Source organism: Lissotriton vulgaris, chromosome 4_1 (genome assembly GCF_964263255.1).
Source record: "Lissotriton vulgaris chromosome 4_1, aLisVul1.2, whole genome shotgun sequence".
In the NCBI taxonomy this organism is placed as follows: Eukaryota; Metazoa; Chordata; class Amphibia; order Caudata; family Salamandridae; genus Lissotriton; species Lissotriton vulgaris.
Genome location: NC_141691.1, coordinates 1021324455 through 1021341628, shown reverse-complemented (window position 1 = coordinate 1021341628; position 17174 = coordinate 1021324455). Strand labels below are relative to the sequence as shown.

Genomic DNA, 17174 nt, shown 5'->3' with positions numbered 1-17174 from the left:
CAGGGCATACCGGCACTCTTGCGCCTCTGTAATGGCCACGGCAAGATGTCAGGCTACACTATTAACTGGGGTAACTCAGAGTTGTACGCCCTGACCGGTGGTCACCCAACGCTTGGTCCGGACTGCCCTCTGCGGTTGGCCGGCTCCTCATTCAAGTACCTAGGTATCCACGTCACGGGTGACCCGGCAGAACACGAAAAGCTGAACCTCTTGCCACCGCTGGACCGCCTCAAACAAGATGCAAGCTTTTGGGCGGGGTTGCCGTTGACGATGTTAGGGAAAGCAGCCCTGTTTAAGATGAAATCCCTGCCCCGTTTCCTATATATCCTAGACAATACCCCATTTGCCTTTACCAAAAAAATACTTCAGGAGAGTGGCGGCAGTGGTCTCTGGTCTGCTATGGGGCAACCGCCCGGCACGTATAGCACACACCAAGCTCTGTAGGAGCTGGTACGAGGGTGGCATCGCACTCCCCAACCTGTATCTCTACTACTGGGCGGCACAGCTCAGACCTATCAACCAGTGGCTGCATGCATCGCAATCGGACCCAGCGTTCCAGGCAGATAGGGCTCAACTGGGCACCAATAACCTGCTGGCACCGCTTTATGACCGACGGAAACTCAGATCACTGAGGGGCCCTACTAGGCTCACAGTGGAGAAGTGTGGCTCAGGGGTTAGAGGCGGCAGACCTGGAGCTTGAGTTCGGTCCGGGACCAGGGTTCAATTCCCCGCCTCGGCAGGTCTTGGGCTCAAAAATTCCGCGGACTCGTTAATTCTCGCTCCGGTGCCTTCTCAGCTCACGGGTTCACACTCTGCGACTCTGGGCAATAGCTTGCTTAATCTCCACAACGGCCCCTCGCGGCGGGATGCCTGGCTTTCACCTTGTGGATACCCTTCCAGGGCTATCTCACAGGGGAATACCAGGACGGGTTCCCTATGCAAGCGCCGAGATGCCCCAGGGTAATCGCGCGCTATATAAGACTTCATACTTTACTTTACTTTACTACTTTACAGTGGCCACCTGGCACGCAGCCACAGCTGCGCTAGGGTGGAAAGACACACTCACTAAGCTCACTCCACTCTGGGACACACGAGCCCTAGGCAATCTTCGGATCAGTAAGGGGTTCTCCCGTTGGGACGATATCGGCATCTCTACGGTTGGGGACATGTGGGAGCGTGGGGGAGTTATTACCTTTGCCCGTTTGAAGGAGATCTATGACCTAGGACCACATGAAACCTACCGGTATGTCCAAATCCGTCATGCATTACTGGCAGCTATCCCGGCGGGATCGACTCTCCCCGAGTCCTCCCCGCTAGAAGATCGCCTCCTGACGGACTATATGATAGAAAAGGCCACCTCCCTCACTTACCGAAAACTCCTTAACAATTCCCCAGACCCACTAGTGTCTCTTAGGGAGAAATGGGAGCAGGAAGCGGGCGAGCTAGATGAACATGAATGGAACGAGGCACTGGCTTCGCCTAAGGAAGTGGGCATATCGGCCAGAATGAGGCTCATCCAACTTAAAGTTCTACATAGAACATATTACACCAGGACTCTGCTTCACCGCATACAACGGTCCCCTGACCCCTTCTGCTTGCGAGGCTGCGGGGAGGAGGGCACACTCTTTCACACATTCTGGGATTGTTCAGTTATACACACCTATTGGCGTCAGGTCATGCGCACAGTGTCACAGGTGCTGGGGGTCTCGGTGTTGCCGGAGCCGCGACGATGCCTCCTCAACGTGTGGGAGCCAACTGACTTGTCCCGGCATGGCCGCCTCTGGGTAACATTGGGGATGATGGTGGCTAAGCGAGACATCGCGCAGCGCTGGGGGGTGGCGCACCCCCCGACGGCCTCACAGTGGTGCATAAATATGGACAGGGCCATGATTGCAGAAAGGGCGGTTTACTTGAACAGGGCCTGTCCGGCCAAATGGAACAAGGTGTGGTCCCCATGGAACGCCTACCGGGGCGACATCTGCGATCCACTACCTGAGGACGACCCATTAGACTCGGATGAGGACGACGGGTTGGAATGAGGAGGGCTGATTAGTGTGGGGGGTACTTCAGGGGGGGATGGGGGGGTAGAGATGGTTCGCTCACACCCTAACTTGCCTTGTGGGCGTGCATGAGGTTGGTTTCAACTCAGGAATAAACTCATGTCTAACTGGCAATAAGCATACTCATTGATCGTACTGTGATTTCCCGGAGTTTTGAATGTTCTTTTCTTTAGGTAAAAAACAGAAAATGAAAACCTCATTCACCAAGCATGGACCATTCGTATTTAACCTTCACCACTCGCTTACCGATCTTTACCTTCATGACTTTGGCAATTACCAGCACAATTGTATTGTAAAGAACGTTCTCCTTTGCCACCTTGAATAGCGGCCGGCCCATACGGGTTGTAGGCGACAAGCTGTGTAAAACTGTGAAGGTATAATAAAGGTTTAAAAAAAAAAAAAAAAAAAAAGAGTGGGGTAGGGCGCCATTAAAATAAACTCAGTGCTGCCAAGCATTAATTGGAACTTCCTGTGTCCGATACGGAACATATTCGCCGGGCACGGCTGTGTGAGTATTTGTGTCGAACACACCAGTATTTGCGTTCACAGCAGGGAAGGTCACCCACGAGTATAACATCTCAAAAGGGTAAGCCACTTCCGCACTCACAACCATGATAACCGCCATGCCCTCTAATCCGACGTTATATCCTTACTAATGATTGCGAACTGCAATACAACTATGCTGCGGTATGTCAACGCCAGCCATAACCACACAGGAAAAAAGTGGTACAATGAAGAACCTATGTAGCACAACTGGGTAGCAATTTAAAAGGAAACCGTTTGAAAAGATTCAAGCTTGAAAAGACCTATAAAGTCATAGGTAGGTTTGTCCGACACCACTGTTATCCAGAAACAACAGTTTTCACAAACTCACATTTTTCTAAGCACTGCTATTCAGTTCACCACTAGAAACGCTATTCTTTTCACATCAGCATCAACACTGGGTTTTTCCTGTGCATGGTGTATTTACCCGCCAGCACAGGTTTTTTTACCCCTGATTGTGATTTATATATGCATAAGAGATCCCAGATGATGAAGGGCGGTCTCGATGGTGGACTGATGGGAACTCGTTTTAGTTAAAACGACTCCCTTTTTTCCTGTATATTTAGGTACATTGTTCATGTTGGACTCTCTGTTAATTCTAGGTTGGTGTTAATTCTGTTCAGGGGGCTCAACAGATAGGGTCTATAAACTTACCCCTGGGACCTTTTTTGTGTTTGGTATCACATCATTTTCTACACAAGCTCTCTGCATGCGAATTTTCTTCAAGTGTGTGAGCATGCTTTGCGCAGTGCATTATTAAACGTGCCAAAATCAGAGGTGGCCACAGCTGCATATGTGTTATGTCTAGGACGTGCGCTGATCAGACCGAACAACAGCCACTGTGTTTAAATACACGTCCCACGTAAGCGACGAAGACACCATCAAAACCATGAACTCCATCCACTCCGGATCCCCATCCGACCCCTGCCCTCACCACGTCTTCAACAAAGCCAGCACAACCATCGCACCCCACCTCTGGAAAACAATCAACAGCTCCTTCCAGACAGCAACCTTCTCAGGAAGCTGGAAGCACGCCGAGATCAACGCCCTTCTGAAGAAGCCCATGACGGACCCTAAGGACCTCAAGAACTTCCGGCCCATCTCCCTGTTCCCATTCCCAGCGAAAGTGACAGAGAAGGCTGTCAACAAACAGCTTACCCGCTACCTCGAAGACAACAACATCCTGGACCCTTCTCAATCCGGTTTTTGCAGCAACCACAGCACCGAGACCACCCTCATCGCCGCCACTGATGACAACAGGATCCTGATGGACAAAGGAGAAACAGCCGCCCTTATCCTCCTGGACCTATCAGCAGCCTTTGACACGGTCTGCCACCGAACCCTATAAGCACGCCTCCACGACGCCGGAATTCAAGAGAAGGCCCTGGCCTGGACCATGTCCTACGTCTCCGGCAGAACCCATAGCGTCCGCCTCCCACCCTTCCGCTCAAAAACGACAGAGATCATCTGTGGCATCCCATAGGGATCCTCCCTCAGCCCGACGCTGTTCAATATCTACATGGCACCGCTCGCCCACGTCGCATGACAACATAACCTCAACATCATCTCCTACGTCGACGACAACCAGCTGATCATATCCCTCACCCAAGACCGCCTCACCGCCAAAGCCAACCTCCACAGAGAAATGAAGGCCGTAGCCAACTGGATGAAGGACAGCAGACTGAAGCTGAGCTCAGACAAGACGGAGGTCCTCATTCTCGGACCCACCACATCAGCCTGAGACGACTCTTGGTGGACCACATTGCTAGGAGCAGCCCCCGAACCCACAGACCACGCACGCAACTTGGGGGTCATCCTCGACTCCTCCCTCTCCATGACCAAGCAAGTCAACGCCATCTACGCGTACTGCTTCAACACCATCCGAATGCTTCGAAGGATCTTCAAATGGATCCCCCCAGACACGAGAAAAACCGTCACCCACACCCTCGTCACTAGCAGACTCGACTACGGGAACGCCCTCTAATCAGGAACAACAACCAAGCTTCTGAGACGACTACAACGAATCCAGAACACCTCAGCATGACTGATCCTCAACGTTCCCTGACGCAGCCATATCACAGCCCACCTGAGAGGCCTGCACTGGCTCCCCGTCAACAAGAGGATCACCTTCAAGCTCCTCATCCACGCACACAAGGCACTGCACAACACCGACCTACATACCTCAACAACCGACTCAGCTTCCACACCCCCACCCGAAGCCTCCGCTCAGCCAACCTCGCCCTAGTTCCCCGCATCCGGAAATCCACCGCCTGCTGCAGATCCTTATCCTACCTCGCCGCCAAGACCTGGAACACTCTCCCCACCTGCCTACAACAGACCCAGGACCTGCTGGCCTTCAGAAGACTTCTCAAGACCTGGCTCTTCAATCAGTAGCAGCCCCCCCCCCAGCGCCTTAAAAACCTCACGGGTATGTAGCGCGCTTTAGAAATGCAGTGATTGATTGATTGATTAAATACCTTGAAGGCCTCGCCACTCACTGTTCAGACATAGCTTACCAACCAAAGCTGATACAATAAGAAAACATATTATTCTTGTGTGAAGCAAAATATTCTGCTTGACTCTAAACATTTATAATATTGTGTGCCGTGTGCAAAAGCGGCAGAAAGGAAAAATGGCATTTAAACTTCTAATAATCTCATGCTAACTTAACACAGTCTAAAGGCAAAGCCAATCTCCATGACAGTGGGAAGCCCAGTAATATTTTCTAAAGTCCATTAGACCGATACCTCCTTCATACCAGGTAAGGGTGAGTTTGGCCAGCGTGATTCGGGGCCATTACTCCCACAACAAATACCCACAAAACATTAAACACAAATTATCTACTGCTTAAAGCAAAATAGCGCATATTCTCTAAAAAGTTTTCTAGAGTTGACGAAGGAACACAATTTAACATGTTTTGTAAGTAGCTCCTTTGGCCATGTGACCACACTATTGTTCTAAATGCTGACAGATAACGAAACTAAGGGCCAGATGTACGACCATGTCATTTAGCAACTCGCAAATTTGCACATAATTTCCGCGTCGCAATTTTCGAGTAGCTAAATGCCATGTACAACAGTGTCTGAGACACAGTAAACAATTCCTAATGGGGTCATGAGGCACTCGCAATTTGCGACCCAATTAGGAATGGCTGGCCCTCCCAGGTATGGTGGCCTGCTGAGCTCAACAGACCTCCATGTCTGGGACTGCTTTTAAATAAAACAGTTTTTGATTAATGCTAACGGGATGCATTTAAAAAGAGAAAAATGAAACGTTTCTGTGTCATTTTTTATGGGCAGGTAGTGGTCCCTGGGACCACTGCCTGCCCTAAAAAATATTTTACCCTTTACGCAAACAAATTGCGACTCACTAAATAGGGATTGTACATGGCCATATTTGAATTTGCATGCGCAAACAGGCCACAAACCCGTTTGTGCATGCAAAATAGGGTAGTACATCTAGCCATAAGCCACAAGCAGATAGTGCATTCTGTGAGAATAGAGAATAGCACAATGTGTACAAGTGGAAAAGCCAGGATTTTAATTGCCATATTCTGATGTGCATTCTATTTTAATGCTAAACCATACAGCCTCTGTGCATCACTTTTGATACATTTCAACCCTATTATTCCCTGGTGTCAAAGGTAGAGTGTTGACCTTAGTTATGCAACCATCAGCTGATGCCCAGAAAGGTTGGGTGATGGGGTTCAGGGTCGATCAGTCAATAAACACTAAAACCAGAGAGGAAATGGGAATTAACATGTTGAACTGATATATTCAGGGACTTTCTATGAGCTGGCAAGGGGAAATTTTGCTTATTGGGTCGGAGTCATGCAAACTTTAAAGACTTCAAATAACAGTGGCTAGAAAATGCAGGCTTTCTGGCTCTCAATTACAGTTGGGAGGAGGGGGATCTGGAGAAGGAGGAGAAGAGTGAAGAGGCGCGCCAAACTGTGACCAGAACTGCTCTCTTTAGTTTCTTCTGGAGCCACAAACTTCGTGCCCTCAGAATTTCTGAGCAGGGAATCTGTATTTTTTCCATAGCAAAGCAAGCATTGCCAAAGTCAACAGGTCTCGGCTTAAGGCTATATTTAAATGACCCAGTTGACGCAGTTGTGTCATTGCGCTTATGTATTTTTTAATTTACAAATCCAAGGTGGATCAGTAGATTTAACCGCATCGATGCTGATGACGGAACCGCTCCATCATCAGCCGGAGTGGCGCTGTGCTGATAACGGAGTGGTTCCGTCATGGCCCGCCCGACGCGCCTGCATGGTGCGGATTCCGCGCCTGCGCTGGGCGTTCTATTGAGCGGGCGGGGCAATGACGGAACCGCTCCGTCATCAGCACAGCTCACCCGAGGCTGGTGACGGAGCGGTTCCGTCACCAGCATGTGAGCTCCGCGCAGCCCTCCCGCACCCTTAGCGCTGCCGCGGAATAGCCGCCGCAGCGAAGGGGTTAAAAAAAAAACAATAGTAGCGCATACGAGCTTATCTAGTAACTAAATACAACAAAAAGGCTGCGTCACACATTGGAAAGAGAGCAATGTGGGGTGAGTCAGAAGCACAGTGTGGGAGAGTGGACACAGCGGGAGAGAGTTGCTGTGGGGGAAGAAACATTCAAGAGAGAGAGCTGGTAACATGCATTCTCATGGGATGTTTCATACACATGATGAAAATCCGAGCAGTAAATGACATGTACATGTTTTCTCAGGTGAACTGCACAAATTACATTTTTCTGGATGATAACAAGGGCAATAAATATGAATGTGGCAAGAAAAGCTTCTGGCCTACCAAAATCACCCAAAAAACAAAAAGTCTGTGCTTCTAAGAATAACCCCGATAAGCCTCCATCAGTGCGTGCTTCAGCAACAAGCAGTACTCCACAGACAAAACTCAACAGTAAAGTTTTTGTTCCACTGCTGTAAAACAATGAAAGAGTCAATGGAGAGATGTGGGTGTCACCACCCACCCTCATATTTCATATGCATATATTCAGCCATTTACAGGTATGTGGCCCAATACTAATATGCATGATCTTTATGCCAAAATGAAAAGGCTGATAAGCTAAAAAAAATAGTATACGTTTCTAAACATTAACCGGTTCAACGCTATTGACGGAACCGTTCCGTCGCGGCTTGCGGGTGAGCTGTGCTCATGACGGAACGGTTCCGTCACAAGCACAGCTCACCCGCGAGCCGTGACGGAACGGTTCTGTCACCCATGCAGGTGAGCCGCGTGCCCCCCGCGACCGTTAGCGCTGCGGCGGAATAGCCGCCGCAGCAAAGGTGTAAAGAGTATAAAATTAACACCATCCTCATATGTTAGACAAGTAGCACAGAACTAATGTTGACTACGTAAGCACCAGTGTCCCACCTTTACATAAAACTTATAAGTACTGACAGTGGCCGTCCAAAACTGAACAACAAATTGCTAGGTCAAAAAGAATGAACGCCTGATGGAGAAAGCAAACTTCCTCTTCTGGTTGCACCCCTTGGATACTCTGTGAAATATTTAAAAAGGGCGGGACTGCTGATTACTCATTCTCAACAAAACAGCCTTTGACCAGTTTTTTTCTAGTTTTCTATAGCTCAAACTTGACTCGATGGTATTAGAGCGCTTAACATGAGCACCAGTTGCGTTACACAAGGATACATTCATTTTTGTTAGGCACGGGGAGAATAAGTGATTTGCCCAGAATCACAGGATGTTTAGTGTTGTTCCTGAGACTCGAACCCTGTTCCCCCAGATTTGAGGTTGACTGCCCTAGCCGTTAGACCACATTCTCACCCCAGTTGAGGCAAACCCCATGATAAGTAAATCATGTGCGGGGAACTGGAACTTAAACTGACTTAGATGACTATTAGTGAAACAAGCAGCGAAGCGGAAGTGAGGTGGAGAATGTGCAAGCAGCCCCAGGACATTTTCACTTTGTAGTCAGAGAATGAAAAATAAAGAGGCGCCCTTGTAAAACAGTGTCTATCATTTTTGTTAATGCATCCAACTGTGACGAGATAAGAATAAGAACTACAGGCCTGTTTATTGAAAACAACACCACTCATGTTAAGTGCTGTTAATGAAAGAAAAAAAAGTAGTTCCTAAAACAAATGCTAATATGGGACCAGTGGATTGATATAGTAATCGGTCAGTGCTCTCAGGGGGGGCTAAACAGTGGAAGAGGCATGATGCATGCACACCATGGACAAATGGGGAAAAAAGAATAGGGGATCTATGAGGGAGAAAGCAATGCAGAAGCCTATGGGCAGGCTGAAGTAGAAAAAAGTATATTCCACATATATCTTTGAGACAGTGCATGCTCTGTCTAGCCGAAACCTAAAAATGAGTCCCACTAATTTTTTGGAAAGAATTTCTACAGCTTAGATTTACATCAAAAGGCCATGACCAGACCCAGTTATCTTCATTTTACTATCGATTATTAATCACATATGTCGTCAGCTGACGTATGGGTTCTGCCTTAAGCAAGTTCCCGGGCAATTAGCCCCTACTGGACCCCCCTTGTGACTATCCTGACTTGAAGTCATAGCGGTAAGCTAACTCCCACCTTGGCCTATGGAGAGTTTCCAAATATATGGAACAGGTTGGGACGTGTCTTCATGTTTTGCAGTGCAAGACCTACAGAAGTATATTTTGCCACGCTCTGGTGAAAGTGAAGTTTGGCCTACTGAATCAAACCATAAAATTTAAAGCTGCTCAGCTGAAACTTTCTCATTAACACATAACTGTCCAGAGCAGAGTGGTCAGGATAGAGTCGGGGAGCACGAGGGAGAAATAGTTACCCCAGAGAGCCCAAGAAATGCACGTCGAATTAAACAAACCTGCCAATAACACAGGCACCCTTGCACCATGGTGCAAGGGCGCCTGCAGTGTTGCTAGGTTGCTGATACGGCACCAGCACAGATGAAAAGGACAGGAATGCAACATATTGGATAAATATGGTACATTTCTGCCTTTTACTGGTGGTGCAGGGGAGCACAGCAAGGTAACTTGCTGCACTGCCATGTGCCGCTATTCTTATAAATATGCCCCACAGTGTCTAAACAAATTAAGGTTGCTTTTCAAAAGTTTCTGATTCTGTAGATGTTAAAAGAGCATATGGGATGTTTTCTGCATTTTTAGATGCACACTTCCAAATAAGAGTATTTGTGTATTGCACTTTTTAAAATAATGTGTCATAAAATAATTGGCATAGTTTCTGTTCCTAATGGGGAGTTTAGACATTTTTGGACTTCATTTGACAACAATACTGGCACTTGTAGGCTGTAAGAATGTGGCACCGATGTAGACTGTATGAATATGGTATTGATTCTCTTCAGCTTCAGCAGTGCTACTGCCTGGAAAGGAGGTATTGGTAATGTCCCAGGTTTGTAGCATGAGGCATCAGAACTTGCAAGGATATGGCTAATGTTAGTCTGAATTGTAACATCCCATATGTACTGTGGAAAAATGTAAAATTCATGGATGTCACATGTAGAAAAATATCCAAAATAAATGAGGAGGTTCATATTTTGACATGTAATTCATTGGTGGTGTTTTTTTTGCTCAATCCGTAAAATGTTATGACTTTGATTGTTTCATCATAGACCGCTTCATCAGCATGTACACATTTTGAAATTAAGTTGCGTGCACGGAGCAGGAGAGGATTGATTTCCTTGAAAGCCAACAAATCCAAGGATTATTATTCTATGTCACTATCGCTCTCCTATTTTCTCCTATTTTATTTATAGCAGAGGACTTAACATTAAACACAACGTATGTTTACACAAGAAACAGAAACACCTATGGCTTCATTCATGGCATTTTGGCATTGTGCAGAGCAGCAAGTCACCTTGCTGTGCAGCCCTATGCCAAAGTAAAAGGGTTAGAATGCACCGTATTTGGGCAATAGGATGCACTCCTGTCCTTTCTGCCTCGCTGGTACTGTTTTGGCGCCCTAGCATTCACATAGGCTCCCTTGCACCATGGTGCCTCAGTTGCAAGCAGGATTGTTTTTGTGCAGGAAAGGGCACGTACGGATTTGACACCCCTCAGGTGTAAATCACTTTCTAAATCTTGGGCAGCATCAAATTGTATGGATGTAGTGTAGGAAAACCTACTGCAAAGCCCATGGAATGACTCCCGGGCACAGAGCAAGTCGATGGAGCAATTTGCGTTGTCTAACATTACTCATAAATTATGAGTCCACTCAAAGCCCGGCAGGGCTCTTTATGAGAGCCCCGCGTCACACATGTACCACTGTACATTGTGCAAAGGTGACGCAGGGCTCTCATAAAAAGTCACATATTATGTAGGAGCAGCTGACTGAACCACATTTCCAAAACATAGCAGAAGAAACATATTCTAACTAGGCCTGGGCGGTAAATTCCGTTCCGCTTGAGGAATTTGGGTAATTTTGCATTCCGCGGAGAACAAGGAATTGTCCAAAATCCCGCAATATACGGCTTAGCAGAATTTTTTGTTTGTTCACACTTTCAAAATGCGTGTTTGCAAGACATTTCTCCTTGATCACGCAAACAGCGTTTGTGAAGAGGAAAAAAAGCATCCCAAATGGGCGGAACAAACAATTCTGCGTGTTTGCAGAACTTTTGCATGTTTGCAGAGATTTTTTACAGTTTCGCTGACCTTTGCGTTGCGCAACTATGCAAATTACGCCCAACCCCTATTCTAACCAGATTTTTGTCTTGTTGCTTGGACAATTTAACAAAATTAAGGCATGTCAAAGAGCACCTTTTCATGCCTACATGTATTTGAAAACAGGGCCATATTTATGACCCCGTTTGCATCACTCTTGCAGCACACAACACAATACAAGAACAACACAATCCTTAATTCAGATTTTTGATGGCTTTGAGTGGCTTTAAAAGTCTGGAGTATCCCAGCACAGCGCAAATCGATTGCATTACTCAGTCCTGGGTAGGCATTCCATGGGCGTTCAGTGGATGTTCAAGTGCAACTCCAATGGTTTTTGACGCATCACAAGATTTGATAGTCCTTGTAAACCTGGGAGTGTGCCAAAAGGATATGCCTCCCAGGAGAGGCATAACATCCAGAAATATCTTTATTTCTCCTTGTTTTTCCCTCTTACTATATGTGACAAATTTACAGCACACATAGAAAGAGGAAAAAGCCTCCCAGAATTGTTTCTGTGCCTCCTGCAACTGGTGAGCTGCAGGAGGTTCGTTCAAAATGAGGAAACATCTTGGGCCTCATTTATGAAGGTCTTGCTCCACTAGTACGTCACTTTTTCCCCATTTTAAAAGTGACGCACCGGTGGCGCAAGACCTTTATAAATAAGGCCCCTTGTATCCTCGGAGAGATTTTGTTTTCAGTTTGAAATTTCTGGGAATGAAAGAAAATAACAAGTTAGACAATTGTGCGTCTACTTGGAGAGCACAACGCAGTGAAATCCCATTTCATCTTAAAGGGAAGAATACTTTTCTGGGGATTTCCTTCAGTTACTTCTTAAGAGCAAGATCTGTCTTTGGAAGTGGTGAATTCTAAGGAGCACCCTGGATGGGACATTGGGAGCTGACTGGCCAATCACAATACGTTATTTGTGGGCTATCGCTAGCATCACATGTCACACAGTGAGCTTTTTGGAGCTTCCGAATCTCTGTCTCACCAGTGTGCTGGTGTCCCTTCGGGTGCATCCATTCCCAACTAGCAGTTTCCCTCCATTCATAAGAGCATTTGTGCACCTAGCCCTGCATTCATTACTAGAAAAGCATGAAATAGCACCAGTAAAACCAATTTGTATTGCGGCCGAGTGGTATTCTTTAATTCATTAACACTGCAAATTCTCTACGATGGGTTGGAAAATTCAGTTGAATCAAAAAAGGCTTTCCATGGCAGGGCATCTGGTACTCAAAGCAGAAAAAAAAGCAGAACTTGCCAAACAATAAAGTGAATTATTCACCCAATGTTTGCTTGTTTTTCATTTTGTTAGTAAACATTCTTAGGAGCTAAGGCTAAAAGTGAAAATTGTTTTTTATTTATTAAGGCCTAGATGTATCAAGCCGTTTGCGATTCGTTAAGGGCGAAATTGTGCGAATTTTGGCCTTAACGAATCGCAAACGTACATTTTGCATGTTTTGGGATGTATGTGAATTTTCGCATCGCTAATTTAGAAATCGCACTTTTTGTGTGTCTTTATTAGCGATTTTTCGTTGTCTGCGAATTAATTTTGCGAGTCTTTATTTTGCATGTTTCGTTCGTTGCGAATATCGCTAATATGTTGCGAATTCGCAAAGAGATGTATGACGGAATCGCATTTACCGAAAAACCTTTTTTCGCAGATTAAGAACTCGCAAATAACACTAACTCAAACCAGGTGCAAAAATTTTTGAAAGTATAAATGACAGGCCCAACTGCTTTCTTTGAGGAGAACAATGGCTGCTCTTCACGTGATAGCCAGAAGGCTGCGCATTCAAGCTCTTGCACAGAGGAGACAGAGGCAGGAAAGGATTTTCAGACTGAGGATTACCTTATTTCAACAGACAGAAGAAGACATTTTTGAAAAATATAGACTACATCCACATACCATTTTGGACCTCATTGTGGAGTTAAAGCCTTTCCTAGAGCATGAGACACACAGGACACATTCAATACCAACTCATGTGCAAGTACTGTGTTCCCTACATCTCCTTGCTTCTGGTTCTTTTCAAAGGGTGATAGCAGAGGTAGGAGGAGTATCCCAGAGTGCTTTTTCAAGATTTTTCAGGGTGTTTTTGGATGCAATGATGAGCAGGTTGCACCATCACATTTACCTTTCGAGCACTCCTCAAGATATCCAAATTTCCAAATATGACTTTTATCAAATAGCTCATTTTCCACATGTTATTGGATGTATAGATGGAACACATATTGCCATCACTCCTCCTGCAGCAACTGAACATCTTTATAGGAATAGAAAAAGTTACCACTCTTTAAACATTCAAATGGTGTGTAATGCGAAGTACATCATTACTGACATTGTTGCAAAATTCCCTGGAAGCAGTCATGACTCATACATATTTCGACACAGTGGATTACATGCCCGTTTGAGTACTGGTGAATTTGGAGATGGGTTTCTGCTTGGTAAGTGCTTTTAAATTTTACTTGAGCTGGATTCAAATTTAATAATTTCATGTGGAAACTAACAACTTTTCAAATTACTGTGCAGGAGACAGCGCATATGCAGTTCGTGACTTTATCTTGACCCCATACCTGAATCCAACAACTGTACATGAAAGAAGATACAATAAGGCACACCGCTCTACACGTGGAGTCATTGAGAGAACTTTTGGAATTTTAAAAAGTAGATTCAGAAGAATCCATAAAAGTGGTGGAGCTTTGCAATATAAACCATCCCTGTGTTGCAAAATTATCACAAGTTGTGCAATGTTACATAACATGGCAATGAGGAAAGGAACTGAATGTGAAGTGAGTGAACCTGAATCCTCAGACAATGATGATGTTCCACCACCAAGAAGATGTGGTACTGGGTTAGGAGCTGTTGCTGGTCGTCAAAGGCGTGCAGAAATTACAAACAATTACTTTTAGGTAAGATAAGAAAACTGCACTGCTGTTTAGTATTTTGAAATTTTTATTTACAAAATTTATCAATGCTAGTGACAAAAGAAACCTGTTACTTCACAGGACTTACAACAAAAACTGTGTCATAATTTTAACATTCTATTTACATTTCCAATTTGTGAAAATTAATGTTCATTTTTTTGACTGTCTGCTGCTTTTCCTTTGCCCTGGCCCACTTCTCCTCACACCTGTTTGTGGAGACACTTGCCTTCCACTCCTGTGGGCAGTGGTGTCCAATGTAGGTGTTGGGTTCTTGCTGCTTCCACTACCTGTGTCCTCATTCTCAATGGGCTCAATTGAAGCAGTAGCACCTTTTTTGCTTGTGTTTAATGCTTCAAAGGAATGTGAAAATTTCTCAAGTCCTTTTGCAACATTTCGTGAGCACTCACTGACCATGCGTTGCATTGTAATGCTGCGAACATTGCTTTGTGCAGATACAGTGCATAGTCTGTTGACAGCAGTATAGTACTTTTTTAGCTTTAAATTTTGTCGACGTGAATCTCTTGCCCTATTTGAATCAGAATTCTCTAAAGCAACACAAAGTCTGTCCAAAGAGTCAGCCATGCGCCTCATGCCATCCCCCACATGGGTATTACTTTTGTTCAATTTGTTGAGTTGGGCATTGATGGACCTCAGTGCTTTGTGCTGCTTTTCTTGCACTTTCAACATATTGTGCTCCAAACCTGCAAATATATTTACATTATCTATTGCTTCGCCCCTGTTCTGTCTTGCAGTACTAACAGAGTAGGATCGTCTTCTGGCAGAATCATTTACTAAATCCACATTAGTAACTGCATTGTCTGACTCTTGCACAATATTTGTTGCTCCCTCAGGTTCCTCGTCTGTGTCCAGGAAAGGTTGCAGTTGTGCTACAGGCCTTCTTTTACGCCTAGTAAAAGTGATGGATTCCTCCTCATTAGTGTCCACAAGGTCTTCAGGGGCAGTATTATTGTCTTGCAAAGATTGCTCTCCTTCAACATCATGTGACTGTTCAACATGATCTGAGAATAAAGAAAGAGGCACATTAGAGTTTTGCTTATCTGTCTGTCTGCTTAATAAACATTTAAATGTGCAAACAACAGATGTTTTTTGAAGTTATTTAGAGGTAAGCATTGGCTTATGAAAAGCAAATGTAATGTAGTTAGATACATTTACTACTTTGAAATGCAAAACAGTCATTGAAGCCAGTCAATAATGAAGACCCTCAATGCAAATCCACTCATTCATGCAGGAAAGCACACACACCATACATATCAATGTAATTGTCTTTTATCCATCTTACCTTCTTCTACAAGTTGGTGTTCTGAACTGTCGATTGTTGTCACTCCAATTATACTTTCTTCTTGTATCGTTGATTCCACAAGCTCCTCATGTGGGGTTGGCTGGTCTATATTTGGTGTTCCTCCTCCTGTTTTATTGGCTTCCTTCACTCTCTCAGCAAGTTTCTCCTTTGCCCTCAGCCGCATGTCGTACCAACGCTTCTTAATTTCCTCTATTGACCTTGGGATCACTCAAACCGCATTCACTTTCTCTTGGATTTCGAGCCAAATCTTTCTTTTTCTGACATCTGGAACATTTTTCGCCTGTTTTCCAAATAGTAGGTCGTGATTGCAGGCCATTTCCTCAATCAAGGTCTCCACCTCCCTCTCAGAAAACTTCTGTTTCCTTTTCCTTTTCTCTGTAGAGGGCCCAGCTTCAGCATTTCCAGCCTCCATTGTGCAGTAAAACAGGTCTTCCAACCAGCCAAACTGGTTTTAAACTGCCACTGGGTGTGGCTCAGGCATACAGGTGAATCTAATCAAGTTCACTTCCTGACTATGACTCAGCTATTTTTCCGTTTTCAGCAGCACATTCATGCATTTTTGCGATTCCTTATTCTGCGATTATCGCAATTAAAGAATCGCAGAAAAATCGCAAAAAATTATGCGACATATAAGGAATCGCAAAAAAATCGCATAAACTTACATACATCCCATTGTGCGACTTCTTAATTGCGATTCGCTATGAATCGCTATTAAGAAATCGCAAACGAATTTCTTGATACATCTACCCCTAAATCTCCAGAACAGGGAATTCCCTCTGAATCGGTAATTTACATGTTTTAAGGCTTCTATGTTGTGGTCCGTTGTCCAGATGAAGTTCACTAGAGTCGTCTCTACATCCCTGAATAAAGACCCCATAACCATAATTGGCAAATTAGTAAAGTAGTAAAGTAACCCTGGAATCATCACAATTTTATTTAACGAAATTCTACCCATGAAAGACAGTTGCAGGATTTTCCTTAACCACTTCCGGGCGGATGACAAAGCCAGCTCGTCATGGGCGTTACCTGCGCTATGCGCATGACGAGCTGGCTTTGTCACGTAACCCGCGATTTTTGAAAATCCAGCGCACAGCGGGAAAACGCGGTAGCGCAGAAGCGGTTAAGTCAATGCTGTTTTAAATGATGATAGCTCCCATTGTCAATTTTGTGTCATCTATGCTCCCTATCAATCTCTCTTCTTCTTTTTTTCATGAAATGGATGCGATCACCTCTAAATTTCTCTGGAGCGACAAACATGCCAGGATCGCGTACAATCAATTGAGAAAATCTTATGATATGGGGGGTTGCAATTTCCCAGATTGGAGCTGTTAGACCTGGCACCATTGGCGTGGGTCTCCCTTCCATTTTTTTGTTGCCTCATGTATATTTGCTGGTGTTAGATGCTTTGGGCAATGTGCCACTGCTATTCCGTGCCACAGTGCAAGTGCTCCCTATTGTAAATTGATGTATTAATCAATGGTTCCATGTTTGGCTATGTGGTTTACTTGTCAGACCCTAGTCTAGTGCAGTGACTGTGCCCAGGGCGTGTAACTCTAAATGCTGTTGGTGGGCCTGCATCACTGGTTGTGCCACCCACAGAAACAGCCCTGTAAAATGTGTCTAAGGTCTGCTATTGCAGAGACTGCGTGCAGTCTGGTACTGTCATGCTGACTGGGCA

General features: G+C 45.1%; 1 protein-coding gene across 1 annotated transcript; it reads right to left on the bottom strand.

The window, feature by feature from the left end:
- Positions 1 to 14325: 14325 nt before the first annotated feature.
- LOC147722818 (uncharacterized) lies at positions 14326 to 15659 on the bottom strand. The gene is made up of 2 exons (XM_086967393.1): positions 15476 to 15659; positions 14326 to 15194 (listed from the first exon to the last, which is right to left on the bottom strand). The coding sequence occupies exons 1-2, from the start codon at positions 15657 to 15659 to the stop codon at positions 14326 to 14328; spliced, it is 1053 nt and encodes a 350-aa protein (XP_086823519.1).
- Between the last annotated feature and the right edge of the window lie 1515 nt (positions 15660 to 17174).